The sequence below is a fragment of the Phycodurus eques genome, chromosome 8, assembly GCF_024500275.1.
Source record: "Phycodurus eques isolate BA_2022a chromosome 8, UOR_Pequ_1.1, whole genome shotgun sequence".
Taxonomy (NCBI): domain Eukaryota; kingdom Metazoa; phylum Chordata; class Actinopteri; order Syngnathiformes; family Syngnathidae; genus Phycodurus; species Phycodurus eques.
Window position 1 is genome coordinate 6,573,747 of NC_084532.1, and position 15,917 is coordinate 6,589,663.

The following is a 15,917-nucleotide window of genomic DNA, read 5'->3' on the forward strand; positions in this document are numbered from 1 at the left end:
AGCTGATTATTAACATTTCAATCTGCCTTATATCTAGTAAAATATGTTCATGGTGATGTTGATTCCTTTTTATACATTTGCCACCCCAGTCCCTGACACCTCACAGATCATAGATGGTAAAGCACTGTCAAGTACTTCAATTGTGGTAAAATGGTCTGAGGTTCCGTCCGCGGAGCAATACCTCCTGCAGGTGAGATCTGAGGACAAAAGCCAAATCTTCAACCTGACCATCACTGAGCTTTCAACCGTGGTGGGAAACTTGACCCCTTCCACCAACTACGACTGCTTCGTCTACACTATAAACCATGCAGGAATGGGCAGCAGAAGCAAAGTGAGGACCGTCACCACATGTAAGTCTAAATCTTTTATACTCAACATATTTATTCAGCAATAATAATAAAAAAAAGAAGCTGCATCACAAATCTGCCTTATTATTATTAATAATTATGCTCAGCTGTAGCTAGCCTCATTTCACAAAGTGTTTTTATTGTAATATGGACATCCATCCATCCATTTTCTGAGCCGCTTATCCTCACAACGGTTGCGGGAGTGCTAGAGCCTATCACAGCTATCTTTGGGCAAGAGGCGGCGTACACACTGAACTGGTTGCCAGCCAATCGCAGGGCACATAAAAACAAACAACCATTCGCGCACACATTCACACCTACGGGCAATTTAAAGACTTCAATCAACCTACCATGCATGTTTTTGGGATGTGGGAGGAAACCGGAGGGCCTGGAGAAAACCCACACAGGCACGGGGAGAACATGCAAACTCCACACAGGCGGGGTCGGGGATTGAACCCCAGTCCTCAGAACTGTGAGGCAGACGCTCTAACCAGTTGTTCACCGTGCCGCCGTAATATGTACATATATTTATAAATGTCGGGGAGTGAATAATTACATGTAACTGGATTGCACAATTCCAAAATGTATGTAATTGTAAACCATTATATTACTGGGAGAAAATGTGTAAATACATTACAGTTGCTTTTGGAAATTTCCACAATTAAAATTGTAGTTACATTTGAAAAATAGTTGCAAAAGTTCCATTTTTAAATATTTTTTTTATATCACGTCCTCCTTCTAAATGTGATTGGCTCTCTCTGGTCGTGCCATTCTGTTGTCGTCCCAAACATGATGTATTTTTTCCAAATATGACCTCGATGGCACCACCTTTGGCAACTTTTCACCAATGAAAAGTATAATTGACCTACTAAATATATAATTTGAATAATTTACATGTATTTTAGCTTTAATAGTTCTTTGGGCCTTTATTTACAGATTATTTCCCCTAATTTCTCTCAGGGATAAATAGTTTTTAGATAATTTAATTACTGCTTTACAGTATTTGCTATTATGATAAAGCCAGTTTTCTTGTACATTTAATGATATCCCCGAGCTAAACTCATTTTGGAACAACTTGAAGAAGAAGAACAAAAATAATTCTTATAATGTGATATTTTTATATGCATATTCATAATATTACAACACCTGTTTTTGACTTATCACAGTAATGAATACAGCAATCACACACTTGAGCAAAGAGCGACTTACTGTACATATAGCGCCCAGGGTTTTCAATACCCCAAAGTTACGAGCACCACCATCGTGGGTATGAACTGAAGAAATGTACTTTTTAGTTTGAAAGCATTTATTCTTGTGCAGTGTTTCCCTTCGCCAATTATTAAAATACATATGAAAAGTGGGAAGTTTCATTTAAAATATCACCTGTAATACCCCCGTCACTGCAAGTGTGGACACTAGTTTGTTCAAACTGTCACATACCTGTATTTACTGTAGTAACCAAAGTACCTTTTCTATGATTATACAGTACTGTTACCTTTGGAATAATATAGGAAGGTTGCAAGATATGTATAGACGTTCCTCTCTTATTGTCTGCTTGTAGTGACGCAGCCTCCTGTGGGCGTCACGGTGACACAAACAAGGCCGCGAAACAGCGAAGGTGATGTGGCTGCCAGTAGAGGATGTTCTGTTGTACCACGTAGAGGTCCAGAACATTGATGAACCCAACAATGAACCAACTGTGTACAAAGTTTCCGACACCAGCGTGGATCTGGATACCATCCTGCCATGTTCCACGTATACAATATCAGTATCCTCATTCAGCTGGTTCCTGATGCCGAGCGAGCCCACGCTCTACACATACACTACTAACAGTGAGTAGGCAGAGCCAAGTCATTATCATTCATCTTGTGATTGGAATCTAGGTCAGCTAGTCGTTCCCAAGGTTTACTTTTAGACATACACAATATGATCCACATAATATGATACAGCACTTGGATGCATTCAGAAGTCATGCTAACCTACTTGTTGAGGTCAGATAAACAAAAGTCTGAGTAAAAAAAATAAATAAAAGCTTAAATGTAATGGTTTGCCGTTTTTACACTTTAATTATAAATACAGTATGTCAAACAATGATGTTTTATTATGAGTAACTCTTTTCTTTGCTCAGTAACCACCAATTGGAGTTTAGCCTCCACTACTCTTTCCCATAACTTTAATGTGTGGCTCATCAACTTTATTCCTCTATAGTTCCCACAGCTCTGCACATCACCCTTGTTCTTAAAAATGGGCACCAGCACAGTTTTCCTCCATTCCTCAGGCATCTTCTCACACACTAGAATTCTATTGAACAAGCTGGTCAAAAACTCCACAGCCACCTCTCCTAGAGGCTTCCATACCTTCACAGGAATGTCATCAGGACCAACTGCCTTTCCATTTGTCATCCTCTTTAATGCCTTTCTAACTTCCCCCTCACTCATCATTGCCACTTCCTGGTCCACCACACTTGCCTCTTCAACTCTCCCTTCTCTCTCATTTTCCTCATTCATCAACTCCTCGAAGTGTTCTTTCCATCTATCTAGCACACTATTTCCATCTCTATCCTTAATCACCCGAACCTGCTGCACATCCTTCCCATCTCTATCCCTCTGTCTGGCCAGCCGGTATAGACCCTTTTCTCCTTCTTTAGTGTCCAACCTGGCATACATGTCATCATATGCCTGTTGTTTGGCCTTTGCCACCTCTACTTTTGCCCTATGTCGCATTTCAATGTATTCCTTTCTCCTCGGTCCTCTTTCAGTGTCCCACTTCTTCGTAGCTAACCTTTTTCCTTGTATGGTTTTCCTGGACTGTGACTTTTCCACCACCAAGTTTCATTCTCTCCTTTCCTGCCAAAAGATACACCAAGTACTCTCCTGTCTGCTTTTCTGATCACCTTGGATGCAGTGGTCTAGTCTTCTGGACGCTCCTCCTGTCTACCGAGAGCCTGTCTCACCTCTTCCCGAAAAGCTGCACAACACTCGCCCTGTATCAGCCTCCACCACATGGTTCTCTGCTCTGCCTTTTTCTTCCTAATCTTCCTCCCCACCACCAGAGTCATTTTACACACCACCATTCTATGCTGTCCAGCCACGCTCTCCCCTACCACTACCTTACAGTTGGTAACCTCCTTCAGATTACATGATCTGAACAAGATGTAATCCGCCTGCGTGCTTCTACCTCCGCTCTTGTAGGTCACCCTATGTCCCTGCCTCTTCTGGAAAAAAAGTGTTCACTACAGCCGTTTGCATCCTTTTTTGCAAAGTCTACCACCATCTGTCCCTTCTAAGTTATTTTCCTGGATGCCGTACTTACCCATCACTTCTTCATCACCCCTATTTCCTTAACCAACATGTCCATTACAATCTGCACCGATCAGGACTCTCTCTCTGTCTGGGATGCTCAGAACTACTTCGTGTAGCTCCTTCCAGAATTTCTCTTTCACCTCTAGGTGACATCCTACCTGTGGGGCATAGCCACTAATTGCATTATACATAACACCCTCGATTTCAAGTTTCAGCCTCATCACTCGATCTGATACTCTTTTCACCTCCAAGACATTCTTAGCCAACTCTTCTTTTAAAATAACGCCGACTCCATTTCTCTTCCCATATACACCATGGTAAAATATTTTAAACCCTGCCCCTAAACTTTGAGCCTTACTGCCTTTCCACCTGGTCTCCAGGACACACAATATATCAACCTTTCTCCTAATCATCATGTCAACCAACTCCCAAGATTTTCCTGTCATAGTCCCGACATTCAAAGTTGCCACATTCAGTTCTAGGCTCTGTGCTTTCCTCTTCTCTTTCTGCCAAAGAACCCACTTTCCACCTCTTGTTCTTCTTCGACTTCGACCCACAGTAGCTGAATTGTTGTTAATTGTTGACATTGTTAACCCAGGCCACGACCGATCCGGTATGGAATTCTTTGGATGAACACTCACAGTCAAACCTACGGACAATTTAGTCTCCAATTCATGCATGTTTTTGGGATGTGGGAGGAAACCGGAGTGCCCGGAGAAAACCCACGCAGGCACGGGGAGGACATCCAAACTCCACACAGGCGGGGCCGGGGATTGAACCCCTGTCTTCAGAACTGTCCAGTCGGCTACCGTGCTGCTTGTTTCATGTCTCATTGATGTTGAATATAAAGTCAAAGTGTAAATGCAATCCTGTACTGCTTGACTTGCAGAGTTGACTCCAGTTCCTGCAGTATCAGTGGACTACAGCTGCGCCTCTCAGTCTGTCATGGTGCGCTGGACGGCAGTCTTTGGAGCAGACTCTTACAAAGCCACAGCGATGGGCCAGGATGGCACACTGCTGACATGTACCAGCCAGGGCACAAAGTGTCACATCAGCGGACTGAGCTGTGGCCAGACTTTCATGGTACACGTCACACCCATGTCTGAAAACTGTAAGAACATGATCAACACCACCTGGGCTACCTTTCAGACTGGTGAGACAATGCATTATATAGTGCAATTAACTTTCAGGTATATTTAGCAGACATATACACTTATCTATTCATGCACACAGAAACATAAACACTAAGGTTGGGGGATATGGCCTAAAAGTCAAATACTTAGCATAATAATGATACAAACAATAATAATAACATACAAATATTTCTTGACTGAATAGTATGAGATATGCTGTACATCCTGATATTGGAAAGTGTTAAAATTGAAGTAAAAACGTAAAATATAACAAACACTTTTATTATTTAGGGTACACATAAACAAACAACCATTCACACTCACATTCACACCTACGGGCAATTTATAGTCTTCATTTAACCTAGCATGCATGTTTTTGGGATGTGGGAGGAAACCAGAGTGCCCGGAGAAAACCCACACAGGCATGGGGAGAACATGCAAACTCCACACAGGCGGGGCCAGGATTTGAACCTGAGTCCTCAGAACTGTGACCCAGACGTGCTAACCAGTTGTGCACCAGAACTTTGAGGCAGACACTCTACCCAGTCATCAACCGTGCTGCCTAATTTTTTCATTTTATTTTATTGAGCAGCTTGTTACAGCAGTTCCTTTAAGTGCTTTCTCCCCATTTTTAACCATTTAGTATTCTTATTGTGTAATGCTAAATTGGTTGCACTATAGCAGCGTTTTAGCAGTGATATTTATTGGAATATCGTTGCTAGCAGACATCTTTTGAGTAGACATTTTTTTGGGAATTTGTTTTTTATGCTCACCTACAACTGCTAGGGGCTACTCTGCTTGAAACATGGATATTGGAACAATTTCTTCCACCAATCATTATAGGGATTGTGAGGTCACTCGCCAAAGGAAACAGCCAGTAGGCTAACATGGGGTGTAGCCTCTTGTGGTCCACGTAGACTGCTTTCACGGACATGACACATATTGATTTATCCCTCACTTTGGTTACGTTCCCACTGCAGGGCATGGTTATTAACATATACATATGCAGAACAATGGGTTATTATAACATTGACAAATTCGGCTACTATTGTGGACGGAATACGTGTGTGACGCCACACGCCTGCGCACAAACCGAATGTCACATTGCGCATGCGCACAACTGGCGGCATGTTACGGAAGTAAACGCGGCCCCTTGAAGAGGTCTCGTCGTGACGTACTTGTGGTGATTTCAAGGATTTTGTGCAACCGAAGCCAACATTTTCGTATACTTATCAGTTCTAAAGCACATTATTTTCACCACTGACTGTTTTCTGTTGCTTCGTCCGCTGTTGCCTTTTTCCGGCGTGTCTGTTTTGTCGAACAATTGAACGTTTGTCGCCTTTTGATGACGCACATGTCGGATGCGTGAAGTGAGCTTCCATACTGCACTCGCGTCGGATTCATCGGATTTATATCCACATACAAAAGAGGCATGTACTGTCCACATTGACATAAAAAAATCAGATATATGTCCCATTGGGCAAAAAAAAACCAAAAACCTAACGGACCAGAAGTGTGAACGTTACCTTTGTTGTGGCCTGTGCTAAGTATATTAGTATATTATATTGTCCATTTTCCATCTTTGGGGGTCACTGGGTGCAGCCATTTACCAGGAACAAATTCAACGAGCCAAAGTATATTCTGATTCAACCACATGAGTCTCAGTTAATTCAACTTCAGGTGGTTGAGTTTTCACCCACTTGCCTGTATGCCATAATTAATAATTATCAAAAGTACTTGCTTATTCACTTTGAAAACACGACATAATACTAACATTATGTAAACCTATACTGTATGCACCGAATTGATGAATTGTTATTTTGGCAAACAAGGTACCATCATTGTTATCAAAATGTGATGTTGTTCTTAATTCATGTAATTTATATAATCAAGGGAGAGACATTTATAAAAAGTTATAAAAACATCTTAATGATGGATTCTGAATCTATGATCAGCTGTAAAAAGTGTAGAAATAGATTAGTTAAATTAATTTTATGACTTAATTTGACTATTTTGTAACGATTTACTGAATCTATGAACAGTACACTATTATGAGTTACGTAGTAACTGATTTGGGCTCTTTTACATTATCACCACATAACCATCATCAGTCCTTGCACTGAACAGTGACAACATTTACTGTACATGTAGTCAATTTACATCAACAGATAATGATAGTTAAACCACTATTTCACTGCGCTGCTTGACTGGGCCTTATTTCCAAAAACCTATGACTTCTTCTTTTCCTTTCGGCTTGCATGCAAGGTTAATTAACGGGACAAGCCGTCATCCTTTTCCATGTAAGCACGTCATCCTTTTCCATGTAAGCCCATGTAAGCCAAAAACCTATGACTAAGTTATAGAAAAAACTGTCAACATTCAGTATTGTATTGAAAAAGTTGAATTGCCGCGCCCCCTTTTATGTGGAACACAAAGAAGAAAATAGCTTGACATTTTGAGGATTGTGTAGAACTGAAGATGATCCATCTACCGAGTGTAGCGACACACTATGAAAGAGTTATATGAATGGCATGGGCCTGGTTATTCCTTTTCATTTTGCCATCTTAACAAGCTATTCTCTATTATGGGCTTTCACAATGTGGTCACGCCAACAAAAAGTTCCACCCTGGCATCATAAATCCTCATATCACATGTCACTTTTGTTTTGAGAGACAATTGTGGCTTTCAATCCTGCTGTACTGCCAAATCTTTTCCATTCATATTGTTTGAGAATGTAACGTTAACATTTTTTTTTTTTTAAACTTCAGCATGGTAAATTTAAACTGTTTACAAAGCAAAAAGGAAATATAAACATGTTGGGTCAGTTATATAGTTCTGATTAAATGCAACTATTCTACAAAAAATAATAATAATTCAACAGTTGTTACCCCATCAGAGGTGAGTTATGAGTCCTTAAAAGATTTGAAATACATTATTAGAATTACACAAATAGGACAACACACAAAGGCACGATAAACATTGCGCGAATGGATTGTTCTTGACATAAATCATTCACTTTGTATATTTTTGGTCTGTGAGATACAGTCGCTCCTTTGGGAATACTTGTTTAAGTCATCACATTGATTTGTATGCGTCGGTAGGTGTCTCCTCTGAAAACTAGCTCTCCCATTGACTTTCACCACCTTTGTCACATTGTGTTCTGTACTTCCTGCTTAGAATGACTGTGGTTTTGTAAAACCTGAAACCCCATACAGAAGAACAAAAGCAACAGTGTAGTGCAATCCTCGGCATCAGGATTGTTTTTTTTCTACTTAAAAAGGGACTAGAGGTGCTTTCATGTTAATTTTTTCTTCAATACCTATTGTTGTGATTGATGACAGATAAAAAACAAAACAAAACAAAAAACGGGTGGGTTACATCAGGAAGGGCATCGGGTGTAAAAACGGGTAAAAAAAATAATGCGTTCAACTCGCTGTGGCAAGTCCTGGTGGGATGAGCTGCAATTCTCAACAACCTACTGTTGTGATTATTAACTAGGCATAAAAACAGTTCAACTAATTAAAGTGTATATTTGTAATTTCTCTCTTTTAAGTTCCCTGTCCTCCCAAGAACCTGGAGTTGTTGCGACATTGTTCCAGTGAAGTTATAATCTTTTCCTGGGAACATACAAACAAGACAGACCATTACATGGCCAGAGGCGTCGACTCTAAGGTACGTGAAGGTTTTCACATCGTACCCAACTCATTACGAATTTTGATGGTGTGTCTCTTCCCAGGGAGTGGTTCAAGAATGCCTTACAGTGGACAACTCATGTTATTTCACAAATACTATGTGTGGGAGACAGTACTACTTCACAGTCTACTCAACTTCAGGACAGTGCAAGAGCCAGACAAGCTCAACAGTTGATATTCGCACAGGTATAATTATGCTAAAATGCAAATGAAACCCTATTTAATGGGTAATAAAGTAATTTAATGTAATAATAATATCATCGTTGAACTTACTTGCTTGCCTCCAGCACCCTGCATACCCCAAAATCTGCAAACCTCGGCCGACTGCAACTCAAACCTTCTGGTCAGCAAGTGGGACCTGGCTGAGGGTGCATTGCGTTACACAGTGGAGGCTTTTGGCAATAAGGGACACAGCCATTACAACTGCAGCACACATTCCGACAGCTGTGTAATAGAGAGTATCCCCTGTGGAGAATACTTGACCATCTTTATCACGGCTTTTGATGATGAATGCGCTAGCCCGAGGAGGCTGGGACCTGTTGCTGAGACAGGTCAGGTCATTTGTTTGTCACCTTCGTTATGAGCCAATTATATCAAAGGAACGTGACATAGTAGCCATTCATTGGGCAAGATTCCATGATAAAAGAGAATGGCAGAACACATATCTTAAATGTTTATTCATCATAGCGTCATCTGTTGCATTTGGCAGGACACTGCCCAGATTGACTCCAATGCCAACAAACTGCAAATACACCCATATTATTATACAGTATCTGCACCAAAATGTTATGGTTTCTTCCTCGGCACATGTACCACACTTTTACAAAGATCTCATTAGAAAATTGGCTATGTAGTATTATGTAGCAAACCAACCAACCAACCAACCAACCAACCAACCAACCAACCAACCAACCAACAATGATCAAAACAGAAACTGTCACTTTGTGCAGTTTGTTCTTGGTAAATGTAGTAAAATATTATACTTATGATATACTATAATAATACTATATATTATAATATTTTAAAGTAATAATTAATTTAAAATAAATGTCTATTTAAGTGTACTGAGAGTTTACCTTATTTAAATGTAAAATGAGACTTCCATTTAAAAATAGGCAACAGTAGTTAACGTCTATACACTGATGAAAGACATACTAAAGGAAACTTGTTTACACTAACAAGTATACAGTCAAGATTAAGTAATGCATACCTATTAGCTATACTTTCTGTAAATGCAGTATTTATCTTAGATAACCTACTTATACTTTTACTCTGTTGATGGAGCTTTATGAACTAAAAAGTAATGGGAATTTTGACAATTCAATGTGATTTGATTGTGACTAAGTACAAATAAGATTTGATTCAAATATTTTGTCACCCTCTGTCCTCTAGTCCCATGCACACCTCATAATGTGACAGCAGTCAAGGAATGTGGTGCAGACTCCATCACAGTGACCTGGGCAGTGTCAGGCAGTACTCTTTTCTATGTTGCCATGGCGATGGACAGCAGCGGCATCGTTCACAGCTGTAACACAATGGACTTGACCTGTACGATTGCTGGCTTGAAGTGCAGCACGAGTTATACTACATACGTCATTGGCTCCAACTTCAAGTGCAACAGCACGCAGAGCGAGGCGGTCACCACAGAGACAGGTCATTTTTTTTAAAACCATTTTTTTACTTGTGTATCTATTTCCAATGGACAGAGAGTGACCGGACACCCCGTAACTGGAGGGTCACCGGTTTGTATCCCCGCACGAGCACATGTCGTTGTTATGTCCCTGGGCAAGGACACTTAACACACATTCCCTACAAATGAATGTGGTGAGATGTTTGGCGGTGGTCGGAGGGGCCATAGGCGCAGAGTGGCAGCCATGCTTCTGTCAGACTGCCCCAGGGCAGCTGTGGCTACACAAGTAGCTTACCACCACCAGGGTGGGATATTGGAGTGAATGAATAATGTGTGCAATTGTAAAGTGTCTTAGAAAAGTTCTATAAACTGTAATTATCATGCAATATTATGACAACACAAATGAATTCATATGCTTTTGCATATTCATTAAAGGAAAACTCTATAACTTTTGTTATTTCAGCGGCTTGCCCCCCAAATAATGTCACTGCCTCTTTGAATTGTGAAGCCAATGAGGCTCTCATCTCCTGGCATGGCCAGCCCGAAATTAACTCTTACACCGTCACCATAGTGGATAAATATGACCGACTTCTGAGCTGCAGCTCAACTGAAACCACCTGCGGGGTACCAACCCTGAAATGTGGCCAACTCTACACTGTCACCGTCTTCCACCATGACAGTATCTGCCCAATCATGCCTTCTCAACCCATCTACATGGAATCTGGTGAGATTTCATTTGACAGTACACAGCACCATTTGTGAATATATAGCTTTTTTTTTATTTTTTTTATCTAGAACTATAAACAGAAATAATAGTTCTTTTAGTCGGTATAGGATTATTCGGGGAACTGATACTAAACCCCATGTTGCTCTTGTTGTGTTATCAATGCTAAATTTGACCTCGGTGGAACTATGGTGACTATTTGATACATTATCAAACAGTGATAAATGTTCAATATTGCTAGATTAAAAAAAAAAACACTATACGTCCTTGAGTCCTTTCCATATCTTGTTTCTTTCTCTCCTCCCTTAGCTGCATTGTCTGTCCACCGTTTGAGTACATGTGGTTGTGAAAAACATTTTTTTTTCTCCTCACCTCACATGGGGTTTCACTTGGAGATATGGACATATGTAGACTGGGAGGGGGACGATATTAAATTAATCAGTTGTTAAATTGGTTGCTTGTGTAGAATTGTTAATTAATCAAGTCTTTTGAAGTGAATGAGGCAAAATTGAGTACACTTGTCTAGAAAGGTAAGCGAGAATGCAACTTTTTTTTCTTTCGTTTTTCCGTTAGACTGACAAGGTAAAATCCCCGAAATACAGGTAATATTGGAAAAGGATAAATTAGGTATTTTATAATGTGTATTGATATAAGAAAGCATTTAATCATCACGATAAATCATTATACGTAAGTAAGAGTAATAGACCTTCATAAATTAAGTTCTTTCTAATCCTACAATATGGCAGTCAGTATCGTTTAAATGTTTACAATAATCCCCTGCTACTCTCGCTGTTCACCTGTCACGGTCCTGCTAAACTGGAGATTTTTCAGTGAAACATATCATTTTTTAATGTTAAAATACATTTACAATGTGTTTAAAAGGTGTGTTGAAATACGTTTCAATGTAATTACAACATGTGGTAGGGTATTTTAAGGCTTAAAACTATCAAATAAATGTTTGCATTTTTTATTCAATTTTTTCTATTTTCCATCCATTTTATGCTTGCAGTTTTTTTTGGGTCAGATACGTTTACGATGGGTTTAGAAAGTGTGGGTTGAAAAGTTTAAATCTGTTAAAAGCGCGTTGGAGGGCAATTTAAAAAAAATCATATGGTCTCTCTGTATCGTAAAATTTCAACTTTGAGTACGTAACTCCTACGGATGAACAGGGGATCACTGTAAATGTGAACACTTTTCGTCATACACTTGTGTGTTAATTATGGTTCCCTTTTCTACAGCACCATGTGTGCCCACCAATGTGGTGGCTAGGACAAACTGTGGCCAGAGTTTTGTTGAGGTGTCGTGGCAAGCAAGTCGTGGTGGTCTGCACTACGAGGCGGCTGCAACACACCAAGATGGCCATCAGCTGTCGTGTGCTTCCAATGCAACGAGCTGCAGGATGGAGGGTCTGATGTGTAGTCAGGTTTACCACATTGCCGTGTCTGCTGGCAACGACAACTGCTTTAGCAATGAGAGCGCCAAGGTGCTGGTGCTAACAGGTAAAGTCATGCGGAAATATACTGTGTATATTGGTTCGTCTGCTTACATACTAACTGTATTTTTAAATGTACCTGCAGCACTGTGCCCCCCTTCCCAGCTGAACGTTTCAGTCAATTGTACCAGCAACATTGCCACTTTAAGCTGGAACAGCAGCCCTAATGCAGTGTCCTACACCAGCAAGGCCGTGAGCGCAGATGGACACACTGTGACTTGTGCAGCAGCGACAAACCTTGTTTGTCATTTAGAATATTTGCACTGTGGCAAGGAGTACAGCTTCACTGTGTCAGCCACAAATGGCGACTGCCAAAGTCCTGAGAGCAAGCCGGTCATCCATGAAACTGGTGGGTGTCTCTTCTTAACTTGCTATTCCTTGACTTTGGCACAGTGAGAAAAAGTTTGAGGTGAGTACTGAATATACAGCACGACCCGGAACCCGTGGGACTGGACCTGGTTCTCTTTCATCAGTCCTGTATTAAGCTATTCTCCGTAAAATATTTTACTCACGCTCGGCATCGTAGATGTTAGCCATAACAAGTTGACATTCATTCATTCATTCATCTTCCGTTCCGCTTATCCTCACTAGGGTCGCGGGCGCGCTGGAGCCTATTCCAGCGAACATCGGGCAGGAGGCGGGGTACACCCTGAACTGGTTGCCTGCCAATCGTCGGGCACATACAAACAAACAACCAATTGCACTCACATTCACGCCTACGGGCAATTTAGAGTCGTTAATTAACCTTGCATGCATGTTTTTGGGATGTGGGAGGAAACCGGAGTGCCCGGAGAAAACCCACCCAGGCACGGGGGGGGGGGGGACATGCAAACTCCACACAGACGGGGCCGGGATTTGAACCCCGGTCCTCAGAACTGTGAGGCACATGTGCTAACCAGTCGTCCACCATGCCGCCACAAAGTTGACATGTATAACATATTTTCATTTTATTTGAGAGTGAAATTGTACACATGCTTGTCCACTTTCCTGTATTTCCCAGGTGACTGAAATTCTACCGCTCTCTCCTGGTTTCTTCTGGTGTCAAATTTCTCCCATATTTTCCAGTGCCTTAATCAAGGGCACCTTGACACAAGTCAGGGACTATTTGCATTTTTTTTCTCCACACCAAAATTCTAAAAACACCAAGCATCTGTTGAGTGGATTTGCATTTTCTAAATCAATAATAATGTTTATCCAAATACTGTATATCCCATTTATTCATAAACAAATGTTCTTTTACCTCAGATTGCAAGCCAGATTAATCAATAAATGTTTCTGACACTACTTATATGTCATACAATGATAATCAATTTAATAAAATGTACCTAAATAATTTTCTGTTCATAATTTTCTTGCTGTCACTTGTATGTACTATATGTTTCATTAAGTACACTGCGGGGAAAAAACAAAAAAACTGGTCATTCTCTTACATTTGCAAAAATGTTTTGAACTCTTTGCTTGTGTCAGCCCCATGCATTGTGCAGAATATTGTCAAGGTCTTGGACTGCAGCACCAACATGCTGACCATCAGCTGGGTACCCGGGATAATGCCTATAAACTACAGTGTGAGTATCCTGGCCGGAGATGGCACGGAACTAAAATGCATCACAGAGACTTCCACGTGCACAATGGCTAACTTAGAGTGCGGGACGCAATACGACCTGACAGTCACTGCAGTTACCGGCACCTGTGAAGGACCAAGGAGTCTTCCCGAGACGATTAATTCCGGTGAGACTGATTATTTTACTGACTCAATTAGGTGTTTTGGTCTTCAGGTTCGAAAGTATCAATTTGTAGTAATTGTTTCCCCTTCTCTGTTCTCTCAGGTCCTTGTGTTCCTGTTAATGTCCAAAGCATTGTAGAGTGTTACTCTAACACAGTGTATAGCTCATGGGATCCAGCTCCTGGTGCACTGTGGTATATTTCCGCCCTGACCGGAGTGGGAGGATACACTTCTTCCTGTTCTACATCGGAGCAAAGTTGCCAATTCCCAGGCCTACGGTGTGCTCATGCATACATGCTTAGTGTAGCGGCTCAGAACAACCAGTGCAACAGCTCTGAGAGCACTGAGATCACTGTGACAACTGGTGAATGTTATTGTTTTTTTTTTTATGAGCTATTAAAAATATATATATCATAAAGTAGAATCATTGATATCGGCAATTTAATTTCCAGCACCCTGTGAACCTGCGAGTGTTGGCGTTTCCTTCGACTGCATTTCTGGCGTGGCAAAAGTTATGTGGGAACACAGCTCTGGATCTCAATATTACACAGTCCTGGCGGAGGCCATTGGGCATAATGACACATGTAATTCCACCATGAATTATTGTGAGCTGAGCCAGTTGCTGTGTGGGGAAAACTACACTGTTACAGTACTGGCAGAGAATGGGGTCTGCACCAGTACCAGCCATGCTCAAACTAATGTGACAACAGGTACAGATAGACATACTGCAAAGATAATGAATCGGCAGTATAATGATACATGCAACCCAACAATGCTGTGATACATACTTTGATACAATCATCTTGAAAATTTCAAACAGCATTAGGTAGCACCGATAATGTACTGTATGGTATGTTTGTTCCCTGCCCAGCACCCTGTCCTCCGAGAATTCAAGCACATTCACTGGATTGTGCCACCAACCAAGTGTCGGTGTCCTGGCTTCAAGATGAAGATGCCATAAACGTGACAGTCAGCGCAACCTCCAGCGTGGGACATTCTACTTCCTGTGATTCCACCACCGACCTCAGTTGTACACTGAGTGGCCTTCTCTGTGGACACAGCTACACATTTCATGCTGCTGCACAAGGAACTCAGTGTTCAAGCAATCCCAGCTCTACATTTGAAATTGTGCCAGGTTTGTTTGCTGCTTGTGAAACATCCTTACTGTTGTTTGAAGTTATTTTACAGTATGAATAAGAGCTCAGACGTAAAATCTGCTCCTCTCGTTGCAGCTCCCTGTACTCCTACAAATATGGTCCACACGTATTCCTGCACGACAGGCTTAGCCACCCTAAGCTGGGATAACACTTTGGGCAGCAACAATTTCTACGCCAATGCCTATTCTCCAAACCACATGACATCCTGCAGCTCCACACAGACGGATTGCTCCCTACCCTCACTGAGCTGTGGTACCATGTACAACGTGACTGTCATGGCAGTGAGGGACCACTGTAACAGCAGCATGTCAAGCGTAACACAGATACTGACAGGTAAGGGAGGAGTGATGGAGAAATACAGGATATACAGTAGTATCTGTGTACTTTGTACTCTACAGTTTAGTCATAGTGATGATTTATTGACTTATGAATGTATTTCTATGCTATATGGAACACTCTAGGGTTCTCATTAGATCAGTGTTTTCCCAAATGTCTTTGAACCAAAACACATTTTTCAACAGAAAAATCTCACATCAACAACCAAACGTGTGATAAAAAGCTTATAATGAAATAATGATGATCTTGTCTCAATGTACTCACCAATGTAGAGATTCCATGTAAAATCTGTGCCCACAAAGCTATTATTTTTGTTGAATGAATGGCAAAAGGTGGATACACAGGTTAATTTTACATCCTGGCATTTGGTGGAATAGCATT

At 41.1% G+C, this 15,917-nt stretch overlaps 1 protein-coding gene across 1 annotated transcript; it reads left to right on the forward strand.

The window, feature by feature from the left end:
• Window positions 1–55: 55 nt before the first annotated feature.
• On the forward strand, window positions 56–14,182 carry LOC133406502 (fibronectin type III domain-containing protein 7-like). Its single transcript, XM_061684163.1, has 12 exons — window positions 56–350; window positions 1,909–1,965; window positions 2,009–2,179; window positions 4,539–4,802; window positions 8,762–9,025; window positions 9,867–10,127; window positions 10,613–10,828; window positions 12,067–12,327; window positions 12,406–12,512; window positions 13,805–14,048; window positions 14,096–14,103; window positions 14,147–14,182. The coding sequence occupies exons 1-12, from the start codon at window positions 56–58 to the stop codon at window positions 14,180–14,182; spliced, it is 2,184 nt and encodes a 727-aa protein (XP_061540147.1).
• Window positions 14,183–15,917: the final 1,735 nt, after the last annotated feature.